Source organism: Colletotrichum lupini, chromosome 8 (genome assembly GCF_023278565.1).
Source record: "Colletotrichum lupini chromosome 8, complete sequence".
Taxonomy (NCBI): Eukaryota; Fungi; Ascomycota; class Sordariomycetes; order Glomerellales; family Glomerellaceae; genus Colletotrichum; species Colletotrichum lupini.
The window spans coordinates 4,287,127-4,300,159 of NC_064681.1; the positions used below are offsets into that span (position 1 = coordinate 4,287,127).

A 13,033-nucleotide genomic window follows, 5' to 3' on the forward strand; every position below is an offset into this window, starting at 1 on the left:
ATGATCGAGCTTTTTACTGACCTAAAAGCCAGTGATGAACGATGAACAATGAGCCCTTTATCAGCTTCAAGAGCTTGACGCGCGTCAATGTAGGGTGATGGTGATTGAGGAGACGCGGCGCGGCGGTCAAAGTTGCCGGTTTCCGAGAATGTGATGTAAGTTGGGGGGGAGATGGAGGTTATAGCTAGATGTGGGATGGATCCTATGTAGATTGGAGGTGTAATAGGGCATAAAGAGCTTCAGGCAAAGAGTTCATGCGACGTCTGAACATGAGAAATGGCAGCGTCGACATGACCTTTGTAGGGTCGGGTCGACGAGAATGCTAGTTTGTACTTTGATCCCGATAACGGCCGAGCGTATCGCAAGTTACCGATGAATGCATAGCTACGAGTTGACAACAGCACGGCTTATCGTCGAGTATCAAGGCAGTTGGCCATGAGATCTCCGTCGAGAACATCACGATGGCCCCTACCCCGCTACGATGACCCCTCCAACTGATAGCACTTCGAGCCGGCATGGGTGATGGGAATTCAGCGAATTGCATCCTCGCAAAGATCCAATCGTACGGGCGACAGACCACGATTCGTCAGACTTGGACGAGATAGCCGTGGAATCTACATCAGAATGTATAAATCATGGAAAAGAGGTTGTCGATAAACCTCACCCAACCGGAGGGGCCACGGGCATCTGGATACAGCCCGCGATTCGCCTTCTCGACGACTTTTTTCCATGTGTATGGATCAGGAACTTGTCATGTGGGCAATCTTTGACAGACAACTGAAAAATGTAACCTTTCGATCGTGTTTGTAACTCAAGAAAGGTGTCGCCGTCTCGCTGATTGGTTCTCATCCACCGAAGCGGAAATGTGCCACGTTCCAGGCATCTGATTGGCTGTTGACCTGATGTCTCGCGATTTGTGAATTTTGTATCGCCTCAGCTGTGTACGAAAACAGGTCTCCCCTCCAAGATAAGAACGAGAAGGTCGAAGGCTTGGCGCGTGGGTTATCTGGCCCAATTAAGCATATATGCATATGTAAGGTAGTTTTGCTTGATCCCATCGTTGATCGTCATCAAGGACTCGATAGCAATCCTTGCCCCTCAGCTATGCGGCTTCGGATGTGCATATCAGACTTGGGATGTCGACCAGATATTCATAGACATGGAGAGATCATACAGGTACACAATCTCCAAATATCTGGCGGGGTCAAGGAAAGGATGGTCACTTCGTAGTTCCCGTGATATGGTCTCACCAGTCTCCGCCACAGGCGCCAACCATCGAAAAAGAATGATTCGGGAACAATTCCACACGCAACTGGAATCGGCTTCTGGACCCTGCAGCGATGCACCCGACAATCTTTAATGAGTTGCCCCGCCCCCACTACGTTCGCGGTCGGCCAGAGAAGCTTGCCATGTGGTCCAGCGCGACACATCGACAGGCTCTTTCATTCGAGTCTCGTCTGCCCCTCCCCCGCCGCACATCATCACAGGTACCTGCGTGATAGTACGCCTAGCACGGTGAGACATCTAGGTCGCTTGACCTGTACGCATCTTCTGCAGTCCGAACATCGCAGCCATGGGCGAAGGAGATATCAGAAGGCCAAGCGCCGCCTACGGCGCATTCCCCTCATACTCGGCGAACGCCATCATTTTCCTTACACTGCACGCAAGACCTGCGGTTCTTCAGCTCCGCAATAATCGCTAGCAGGCCATACTGACCGTCGCTGCGAGACTTTCGAGTGATTCTTCGGTAAGATGCAGGCCCTGTGATGGAATTGTAAATCCAGCTAACATGGTAACTGGCCTAGGCATTGTAGCCACTGGCAATGGCAGAACCTCTTCTACCCAAGAGCTACGGCACCATGCCGCGGTACCCAGCCCACAACAACTCCGTGTTCCCGTCATCATTACGAGGGAAGCGCATTCTGCTTTGCACAGAATCCTTTGGCCCCGTCAACGGCGTCAGCCGGACGACATTGATGCTCGTCGAACACCTGCGATTCCACGGCGCACTCGTCGCCGTGGTAGCGCCACACAACCATACCCAACACAACACCTTCTCTCCGGCAACAGAAGATGACGGTCAGGTCGAAGTGCGCCTTCAGGGATACCCGCTGCCCTTCAACCCTGAGCTCTCTGTCGTTTATCCAGTACGAGTATCTACCCTCTTCGCGAGGACCTTTGGGTCGGACAACCCGCCCGACCTGATCTACCTCGCCTCGCCGGCATCACTGGGCTTCCAGGTGATGCTGCAGCTCCAACAACAGCCAAAAGAGAGACGGGTGCCGGTGATCTGCAACTTTCAGACCGACCTGGCCGGATACTGCGCCATCCTCTTCCCTCACCCCTTCAGCACCATGGCTGTCTTTGCTTTCTCCATGGTCCAGAGCTTTCTGTTCCAGCACGAATCAATCAAGACCATTTTCTACCCCTCACGCTTCGTGCGCAAGTATCTCGAGGCCCAGAGGGTCCAGAGCTCTAAGCTTGAGGTGCTACGACGAGGCGTCAAAACAGAGGTGTTCCGACCAGAGATGCGAAACGAGGCGTTGAGGAAGCAGATCGCACCGAATGGAGAGATCATTCTGATATGTGTATCCAGGGTGGCGGGTGAGAAGGGGTTCGACTTTCTCGCCAAGGCAATAAAGGAACTCGATGCAAGGGGCCTCCATTTCAAGCTCTATGTCGTGGGCGGGAACCGTAATGCAGAAGTCGAGAGAGAGGTTCACGAGATGTTTGACCCTCTGAGGGACCAAGGCAAAGTCATATTCGCCGGGTTCAAGACCGGGGACGACCTGGCGACGGCGTACGCATCGGGCGACATTTTCCTCCACTGCTCCGTCACCGAAACCTTTGGCTTGGTCGTCCTGGAGTCCATGGCAAGCGGCGTTCCGGTGGTCGCTCGCGATGAGGGCGGGCCAAGCGATATCATCGACAATGGCCGCTCGGGATACCTTGTATCACCCAACGACCTGGACACTTTTGTCGACAAGGTCATGTACCTCTCCAAAGACAGAGACTGTCGGGAGGCTATGGCCGCGCAGGCTCGAGCGATGGCGTGTGAGGCTACTTGGGAGAAGATCAACAATCAAGTCGCCTGGAGGATGGTTGACACCATTGAAGAGCGAGAGCGAGAAAAGGCCCAGATTACCCATCAGCGTTCGTCCATCGCCATGCAAGCCAGCCAGCTTGTACCAGTATACAGCTGGCTGCTCATAAACAACGCTACGCGTGACGTTGTGGTGGGCAGAATAGTAGATGCCAAGCTTGTGGGCGGGTTCGGCGTCGTCATGGCTTTCTGGTTCTTTACGGGCATGTATCTGGCGTTTACTGAGGCGGCTCTTTGGACCAAGGGCAAGTTGCCACGATACTGCGGCCAGCGAGTGACGGAGTAATGGCACGGAATGGTTGGTTTGATTTTCGTTCAAGGGTGCCGATGCGATACTCCCAGGAGCGAGACAGGTTCATTGGTGTTTTGTGGCTTGGTATTGGCGTTTGGCGATGCCTTGGTAATTTGGTAGTATTTGCGACGGGGGGCACTAGTAGCAAATACCTCCTTCGTCGTCAATGGCGATCTTTGAACTGTAAGCGTTATCGTGTCAATCCAGTAATGGACCGTCGATTTTGAGATGAACCGTTAATGCTTGCCGCGGTAGCCGAGTATTCCACCGTGGCCGCGTCATTGAAGGCCCGTGAGGCACCGGGTTGACGAGTCTACCGCCGGTGGTCCGTAGAATACTCCTCCCGATATCGAAGAGATGGCCCCTGTTCCCACTGCCGCTCTCACCTTATTACAACGACTGTGAGTTATCATCAAGGGGGCCGGAAGGTGGGCGGGCGCGATAAACCGTGCCTGGGCCAGCTGGGTCCCGAAACCGGTCGCACCAGGAGCGACCAGGAGATGGAGGAGGCGTTTCGGGCTTCGGCCACGGTGTGGTTCTCGCGGTCGCGATGGAACATCGTTGCCTCTTCTCGGCGGCCAAGAGCCGAATCTTGAAGTGACCAAGTCTCTACTCCGTGCTGTGGTAGCCTGTAGGTATTCGTAGGTGATGATGCGGGTTTTCGTAGTGTGTGGTCTGGGCGTATTGTACGGATAGAGATGTTGACAGATCGCGGGGATGTTTCTAATAGAGGCGGCGATCAATCTTATTCAATGGTTGACATTCATTGCTCTCCCACAAGCTCACCGCACCAGATCTCCGTATCCTAAGATTGAGGGCGAGCCAGCTTCTCCCGGTAGATGGGCCATTGGGCAGGGCATCGAGCGAATAGGATACGCCTCAGGGGCGATCAATTTGATGAGCAATGGTAGGCCAGGGTTCAGACGAGCAGAAAGCCAAGCTTTTTGGTGACAGGAGGTTAAAAATCGCAGGGGGCCAGCCACAAAAGGATGAAACGTCGATGTGAGGAGACTTGAGAGGATGAGGGTCGATGTAATACTCCGTCGGAAGACCAAACTTGCGAGGTGTGGCTGGTGACAGCCACTTCTCCTATCGTGGCTTGTGGCCTGTGGCTGAGCAGTAATGTGGCTTGTGCATCGTTTCCGGCTGTGGCGCGGTAGGTACGTCAAGCCCAAAAGACCTTCCGAGCAGCCCAATTCGAGAATGCCAGATATCTTCCCCAATTCATTTCAATTCAATTCAATGAACTGGTGCTGAGAACAAGCTGCAACATGGGCTCCCAGCGCATGCCGCTTAGCCGTCCTGCCCATTCTCCATTCCTTTTCAGGGCGGTGTCCATCGGATTGGGCAAGGTGCGCAGCGGTGTCTGCATGGATGCCATGGAAATGCTCAGCGCTCGACCTGGTCGTGCTGGGCCCCACGCGTTTCACCTGAGACAAGGGCCGTTGCCTGCAGTCTGCACTCTGCAGACGCCGCGCGCGGTAATGCAGGCCTGCTCGCTCGGTGTGAGGACGAATTTTGATTGTTGATGGGTGCTGAGAGAGTTGAACTCTGTGGTGATTCTCTAATATCAGAGCCAGGCTTGGCCGTCTTAGGCTCTTGGTGTCCGATGACAGCGTGATGATGCGGCCATTCCTGGAATGAATGGCTTGACGGCCGCAATATCGAGTCTCTTGATGGTATCAGTGTCCGCCCGTCTTTTGCTAATTGTCGCGGCTCATCCTTGCGATGCGTACCACAGTCATCGCATCCGAGGGAAAAGGCGCAAAGACCATTCGATCACGACACGTCCCATCCCTTGCTTCTCTAGACTCTAGCACCTTATTGCTGGCGTTGAAATAGACGGATACGTGCTGTGGTACCCGTCTCCAGTAGTGAATTCCTACATCGGATTGTGCATCGTGCGGCTTCAAAGTCTAAAACCGGTGGTTGCTGTCGCCGATGGGATCCAAGCCCCTAATGAGTGGATTTTGTCTGCTGACTGTGCCTCTCGAATCTTCACTAGCAATTCGGGTGGTGGATTGGTCCAGTGGCTGATGGATAATGGAGCATCGTACTGTGTGCCCCTGACCAAACAATCTTCACGTAAGACCCCTGGCGCCTCCCGCCCTGGGCGAAGTTACACCAATCAAAGGCGGGTTGTGGCCCAAAACTGCTTCAGCCCCCGACCAGTTCTCGAACGACGCTTGTTCCATCTCCAGTCGATCCGACAATGCCATGGGCTGGGTGCTGGTGCGAGGTAGGGATATGCTCAGCAGATTCAGGCACAAGTGGCACATCTGAGCTTCCCCTTCGAGGGGATGGCCAAACCTTGCAGACTAAAAGTTGGAAGAATAAGACGGTCTGGGATATGTTTTTGTGGTATCCGTAGTGTACGGAGTACCGTTTTAGCGACGGCGTTTGCGATTTGAGCCAGGGCCACTCACTCCGTCAGTGTGACAACTGGCTGGTCCACAGCTGGTCTTGCCGAGTCCCGTATTTCTCGGGCTGAGCGAAGTGCAGACCGGGTGACTGGCAAGGGGTAGAAGAAGAAGAAAAGAAGCCGAGGCGGTAAAGCGAAAGAAATGTGCAGTGGAAATGGTGTAGGTACTCCGTAAGTTCGTCAGACTGGCGGGGAGTGGCGAAAAGGGAGAGAAACGGCGGCTGCCAATGGAATGCGACCGAGGGATACGGATACGTATCTAAACGGATACTCCTTAGGTACACAGATACGTATCCTCAGAGGGCCCCATCACGTGTATCACGTGCACTTATCTTGCTTAATCTTTCCCTACAAGCCGGTACGCTACGCCCAAAGAGGACTAAAGGGAGGCCCCCCCGGCTAACCTTACCTCAACTTACCTCGCAGCCGCCTCCAGTCTTCCCGTCCCTCCACCACCCAAGCAGCCAATCACAGGCCCCAGATCCAAAATTGGCACCATCGCGCTACAGCCTCGGACCCTCTCAGCCTCTGCAGTACTGCACAGTTCGCCCACATTCCCATCCTCTCTGCATCTTCTCTCTACTGCGGTACATCCTTCCATTCCCCCCCAGCCCACCTCCGTTATTCACTTCAACCTCCCCTTTCCACTCCTCTCTTTGAGTGTGTCCTGTTTCCACGTTTCCAGGCCTGTTACCATACAACAACCCAGGTCCCTGCGCGCCTCTCGTTGCATTTATCGTCTCGCAAAGTCACAGACCACACATAGTCTTATCCATCGTCCACATTCGCAACCACAACTCGCCCTTTCCAGTCCATACCTGCGCAGTATACACAGTGCTTGTCGACTCTACAATCTAGTTGTACCAACGTATTCTTCGGCTGAAGCACGCCTCTGGCCTCAGATCCTCCTAGGTCTATCATCATCCCTGTCTGGCCACCACCCCTCCCGATACTCGTCTCCGTCTCTTCCTCGATACGCCAGAGCATACCTTGACACTCACACCCGACAACCACATTGACATTGTGTGGCTCCCTACTACGTACTGCTTCCCACCAACACCACCAAACTCGCCGTTTCCACACCCCAGAATCAGTGAACCAACCCTCGTCTTCACGCCCGCCAGACCATCAATCCCATCTCCATCCTACCTCACCATACACCACTCCGTACGGACCGCACCCAAGAACGGCTCAAACCACCCCTCAGCCCTGCTGTGGATCGCAACGTGTCAGGCCATTGCTCGTCTTGCCAGGCACCACGATGGTCGCTGCATGACACAATTCCTCCCACACGTCTCCTGTTGTCAAAGGCCTAGCCCTGCTGTGCCCTGCCCGTTTGTCGACGTTTAATCTCCGTCCTTATTGATTCCTCGCCACCCCATCCAACTCTCGCACTCTTCCTTCCTGGCCTTCTCTCGTTCGTTCTGCGCCATTCCGAGTCGAGTCGACAAGACATCTCGCGACCAACTCGACCCGAGTTCAGTCAAGCCAGCACTAACCAATATCCTTCCCTCTGACGGGCAGGTCCCTTTTTTTAACCTCATCATTCCTCTCTTCACATCGACGCTACTCTCTTTCTCCGCCTCTGAATAGCGGCTCAAATCGATTTTTCTCGCTTCGATCCCGTCGTTAACGAATCTTCGACGACACGTCAATCAATCACCAAGCCATCCCGGGCACTCGACGAGGTGGACACGATTAACGCTCTTTCTTTGGCATCGTCTTATTTCAATTCGCTTCGCTTCGCCGCCGGCCGGGACCCGACTTTTGTAATTAGACCTTGGCGACGCCAAACCATCATCAGCAATTCGCTCCACCTTTTCTCTCGGCCCCGAGCCCATTAATACGATAGCCGCCCGATCTTCCCGGCTACAACGCTACTCTCCGCTTTCTCTCAACTTTATCGACGACAATGTATTGGAAGGTGGTTGTCACCACGGCGGCGCTGGCCTCGCGCGCTTGCGCCGAGATTCGCCCGCTATCGATGGATTCCGCAATCGAGGTTCGCGCGGTCGACGTGTTGGAACGAAGCTACGAGGATGTCGCAAACCGATACATCGAGAAGCGACAAAGCTCCATGGTGGACGCAGAGTGGGTTTCGAGGGCGACTGAAGTTACGCTGAACAACGACGGCACCATCAACATGACAGCTTGGGAGCAAGCGACGTCGGCAAAGTGCACCGACGCCCTTTCACATCTCGATCAGGCCTCGAACCCGTCCGGAACCTGCATCTGCTACAACTTGCCGAGTCTGAACGCCCAAACCGGTGTCTTTGAAGCCGACCTGCGGTTGTTCAAGGTCTCTGAGCCAAACAATGCCTTTGCTGGTATCCCGCCACAGAATATCCAGGTCGGGCTTTCATTCAACGGAGCTTCCGTCTCGCCAGTCAGCGCCAGCAAAATCGGCAGCTCCACTACTAAACGGGATCTCAGCTTTGAGGTTCCGTGGACCGGCCTGCAAAAACGAGTCGTCACGCCACAGGCCCTGCAAACATACCTGTTCGTCGGACAGATTGACCAGAGCAGAATGGTGGCACCAATGTCCATGTACGAACCCCATTTTTACTTGCGTAATTGAAGTATAGAAGCTAATGTTTTCCAAGGTCACAATTTGAAGCACTCGTCATGCCGACCCTCACGCTTACCGGCGTCAACGCCGCCGGCCAGACCGTCAGCACGAACGTCTCCTCGAACGAGGCTGCTTTCCTCACTGGTGTCTTCTCCAAAGAAATCATCAAATCCGACCTCGCCGTTGCCCAAGCTGCCGTCGACGAAGTAGTGGCTCAACTGAAGAACGGCACTGTCGCTTTCGTTCTCCCCGGTGTTCAGCTGATGATCTTCCCCGTCGGTCTGGTTGTCACCAGCACTTGGCTCCTCATCGGACTGGCTTTTTACGGATTCGGCACCTATGAGCGCATCGGCTACGCGGAGAGCTACAGGAGAAGACGGGCTATCGCAGGCGACACAGCCAAGCGTATATAAATCAATGACATCACGCGACCGGATACGAGACAGTTTGTTCGGGGGCAATCTTTTTTTGAAGAACGAGGGGCTCCCTCACGAGCCGAGAAGGTTCTAGGAGTGGACTACCTATTCTGCCCGTGGTGGCGGAATCATCAGCATCAAGCAGCAGCGTGACATCTACATCTTTTTTTTATTTTGGCCCACTTCTCTTCATCCTCCACGTCTCTGAGGAGTCCCATATCTGTCGTAAATAGTTGGATGTCAGTTTTGCTCTCTCTTCCATAGAAAAGAATATCCACAACACAATAGTGAAGGCTGATTTCGCCTGTTCCCAGCCCAGTCCCTTCTCTGGCCTTCAATTTCGCGATAACTCGGTGTCGGACCGCTGTTAGGTCGAGAAAGGAACACTGATACTTTTTGCTGGAGGGGTGTTGTTCGAACCTGCGGCTGTTGTGCGACATGTCACAGTTTGGGGTCCGTTTCAGCTTGGATGTGTCGAGGAAATGCGACGTCACGGCGATCCGACGGTGTGGGTGGATGCGAGGGGGTTTCTTGGGATGATTTCAGCCACACGTGGCTAATAAGGGGCACTTAGTGATCTGCCTGTTATGCTTGGTACGATGATGCTGCAACCTGCATGCCGTCAAAGACAGTAGATCGGAGATCAAAAATGGCGATATGTCATTAGGAGCCGTCGGGTAAGCTTTCATTCACTCCTCGAGTCGCCTGCGATAAGGTACCTGAGGGCGCAGATGAGAAAAGTAGACGGCGGTAAGCTCGATGCAGCGGTGCGGCAAGGCTGGCGGGAGACGCGGGAGATTCGGAGACGGAGAAAGTCCATTTTGAGGTCGAGGCGGTTGAATTTTCGGCTTCGACGGGGGAACTAGGTTGGCTGCACGTTGCAAAGTCCTAGTACAAGGTTTAGATCTGGTGCCATTTGGGATACTCGGCCTTTGAATTTGCGCTAGGTACAGAGTACACATCAGGTACGAAGTCTGGTTGCATCTCCATGCTGACTCCTCTCTTCGTCCAACGTGTGGAATATACTTGATCGATTAGTTTATCGAAAAGCTCATGACTGTGGCGAAACAATCATCAGCAAGCGGGCGTGCTGTTAGAGCTGATTGAACTACTGCTTGATAGGTGTTGAAGCTTAAGATGCATTTACCCACCTCAGATGGGATAATAGACTTCCCACCTGCATCAAAGTTGGCTCCTTTTACTATTTCGATGTGAAGGTAAGCTTTCAAGGTTTCTGGAGTACTTCAATAGTCAAGTGGGGAGAAGGTTTGCTATCGGGGTGTTTATGAGGGCTATCCTGTCCGACGGAAATCTGCCGATTTGGACTTTTTTTTGGTTTTAATACACATGTTCTTGTTGGCTTTGTAACAAGGTACATTGAGATCGTCAACTTCTATGTCTTTTAGTCGCGCTTCTGTGATAGAAGCTTTGGGGTATTCGAGTTGATGTGATATGCATCCATAAAAGATAGCTGCTAGGAGAAGTAGGAGATGGTATATTGCCATTCTTTTCCACTAGAACTTCCCGAGATTGCGCCTACGTGCCAAAGCCGCTCCCCCATACAACTGAGACATATGTATGATGCCGTTGACCGTCGTCGGGGCTATATAAGCTGATGTAAGCAGACAGTTGCCTTCGTGATTTACGGGGTATGTTTATATCGGTCATGTACTAACCTAAACATCCGAAGACGTGACCCGTTGAGTCTCCCATCTTTCCAATCCCTGTGTGAACGAAGAGACATGTTACCTCTGGAGGAAGTCAAAGATCATTAGAGAGTTCCTGTCGGAGAAATCACGGGATAATTCCGGTTGTTCTTCTGGGGCCTCGCAGTGAGCTGTGGGCGACTGGGTGACAGCCTTGCGGGACTGCATGGTGAGGGTCACTTGGAGGGTCATGTGACATTGGCCCAACGTCAACAATGAGTCTTTGTAGAGAGATCTGTTGATGAAGAAGCCGAGCATAGTCGTGAAGAGCTGTGTTTGTCTACAGCTCCAACCTTTAAGCCATTGAAGGGCTTAGGGCAATTGAGTACCTGGCAGCTTCCTCGATCTCACTGTATAGCTCTTATTGCTAGCTCTAGTGTCTTCTTCTTCTGGACTGTGTTTAAGGCTTTATTCAAGGCTTTATTCACAGCCCATTATGTCCATTTACTAACAGTGTTGGACACAGTTGAACTCTGTGATATTCCTCTAGTTGCTCCGGCCCCAAACCTTCTACGTGAATTGGCATTTGGGTGTCCAGAGCAAGACGCTCATTCGCAGAGAGGGCTTTATTTACGAACTTTTACACTTAATTCCGTTCGACTACCTTCCTTGTATCAACCTCATAGAGGTTGTGCTCACCCATACTTCCATTATACCATTGTTGTCGTGCCTAACACCACCTTCACCCCTTCAGGGCAATTGCCAGCATTGGTTACCTTGAACTACTGATTCTCTCCATAGACAACTGAATCTTACTGGTATGATCTAATGCATGCGTCTAAAAGGCTCAACATAGAGTTAAAATGCTTCCGTGATCACCTCGTGTAAAGTTGTCTCGCTACTGACAATTCCACGTTGAGAGTTGTAGAAATAGTCACTGACCATTGAAACTTTTGCGTTCTCAGACGCATATCTTGTGAGCAGTCAGGCATTGTTCTTAGGCGTTTATGTATCTGTCTTTCTACACGGGGGGGTGTGAAGATTCAGATTAACTATAGTCAATGTTTCTCTCAACTCTCTCAGCCCAGAAGGTCCACTGCCATGGTCATCGGTCTAGCTTAGATGGCCTCAAATGTGGGAATACCCATGACGACAGATCTAGACCTTGAAAGATGGGAACCCGAGCCGGAGAAGGAGCTACATCATTCTTCTGATAGTCAAGTGCCCCAACTGCGTACTTGAATGCATCCTCATTCCACTTGCGAGGTTCTAAGTTCCAATTCTGCGGCGTATCAACGTTGCCCGTTTCATACGTAGTACTTACGTGTACGGTTATTTGGAGCATCGACTGCCTCGTGATACCTGACGGCCGTTTAGTATCAACCCATGTATCTGAGTTAGGGTAAGTCTAGTTGCATATTGTTCCCCCAATTCTTCATCTCTCCCACGTATGGTAGTTGAAGTCAACTGAGCGGAAATTTCTAAGTCTGTAGAGTGTTCTTCTTCATCATCACTCCCTTCATACGTCAGGGTGCACATCACGTCTACAAGTATGAATAAAATTGGATTTGAGGTCATCGAGCTTCACTGGGAAAGCTACGTTATGTAGTCCGTGGTCAGCCAGACCCGTGTCCCTGAAGGAAACCGGAGGGATGTTTCTAGGTGTAAACATCTTCTGAGGTAGAAGTTAATCAAATCTAACCGAGTCCACAATTCACGAGCGACTTAGTACTTGCTGGGCCAGCTCGAATCAGCTACCCAGCGTAGACGGTCCAGTTTCTCGTCATCATGTGAGATCTCGCGGCCAATGACCATTTCTATGTAGCATTTGTCTTTGCATGAGCTGCACTTTGGGCCTTCCAAGGTATCTAGTTTTCATCATTGTTTGGCTTAGCTGGCATTTGTTGATTTACATGCAAATCCAGTTTAACGATTTGATGTCCCCCTGATTCCTTGTCTAGTCTCACAGCGTCTCTGGCAGTGTGAGGGCTCAGTCAATCAGAGCCATCATGCAGAGAAGTCAATGCCTTGGATGCAGAAAGACGCCGATTATCGGACGTAGGTACGATGAAGTTTCTGAAAGAGCAATAAGGATTTTCAAAAAGAGAGAATTCCATGTTCAATGGAGTTGATCCCATACCATTCATTGAAGATGATTAAGACTTGACATTCACAATCCAACCATCAATATGATGTTCACTTTGATGTTGATAGGCATGGGGTATACGAGTATACCTTGACAAGGACGAAGTTCCACTGAAACCCTTCCCGATCTAGATTCTTTGCCTTTTCTTACAGTCACAAGTGAGATTGAAGTAGTAATACTCGGTTGATTATGAGAGCAGACGACGACCATCTTTGGGGATATATGACTGAGCACATTCAATCAACCGCATTCGAAAGTCCCGACCCAGACATGTGACTTGACCACTGAGGATATCTGCCCCCTCTTCAGACTCTAGGAACAAGACACTGGAATGCGATAGGCCCAGTTGATCCCCATAACACCCACTCTGTGTCTGCCAGCAGCTACCCTGCAGGACTTTGGAGGCGCATCATACCATAACACATAAGAGAGAACTACT

General features: G+C 51.9%; 3 protein-coding genes across 3 annotated transcripts; all 3 read left to right on the forward strand.

The window, feature by feature from the left end:
* Positions 1-1,573: 1,573 nt before the first annotated feature.
* On the forward strand, positions 1,574-3,389 carry CLUP02_15756 (glycosyl transferase group 1; the record flags this gene model as incomplete). Its single annotated transcript, XM_049294680.1, has 2 exons — positions 1,574-1,675; positions 1,815-3,389. 2 exons carry the CDS (start codon positions 1,574-1,576, stop codon positions 3,387-3,389), a joined length of 1,677 nt encoding a protein of 558 aa, XP_049151827.1.
* Positions 3,390-3,604: 215 nt separating this feature from the next.
* On the forward strand, positions 3,605-4,692 carry CLUP02_15757 (uncharacterized protein; the record flags this gene model as incomplete). The annotated part of the gene is made up of 4 exons (XM_049294681.1): positions 3,605-3,611; positions 3,729-3,925; positions 4,104-4,302; positions 4,679-4,692. 4 exons carry the CDS (start codon positions 3,605-3,607, stop codon positions 4,690-4,692), a joined length of 417 nt encoding a protein of 138 aa, XP_049151828.1.
* A 3,037-nt stretch (positions 4,693-7,729) lies between these two features.
* Positions 7,730-8,799, forward strand: CLUP02_15758 (uncharacterized protein; the record flags this gene model as incomplete). The annotated part of the gene is made up of 2 exons (XM_049294682.1): positions 7,730-8,358; positions 8,421-8,799. The coding sequence occupies 2 exons, from the start codon at positions 7,730-7,732 to the stop codon at positions 8,797-8,799; spliced, it is 1,008 nt and encodes a 335-aa protein (XP_049151829.1).
* Between the last annotated feature and the right edge of the window lie 4,234 nt (positions 8,800-13,033).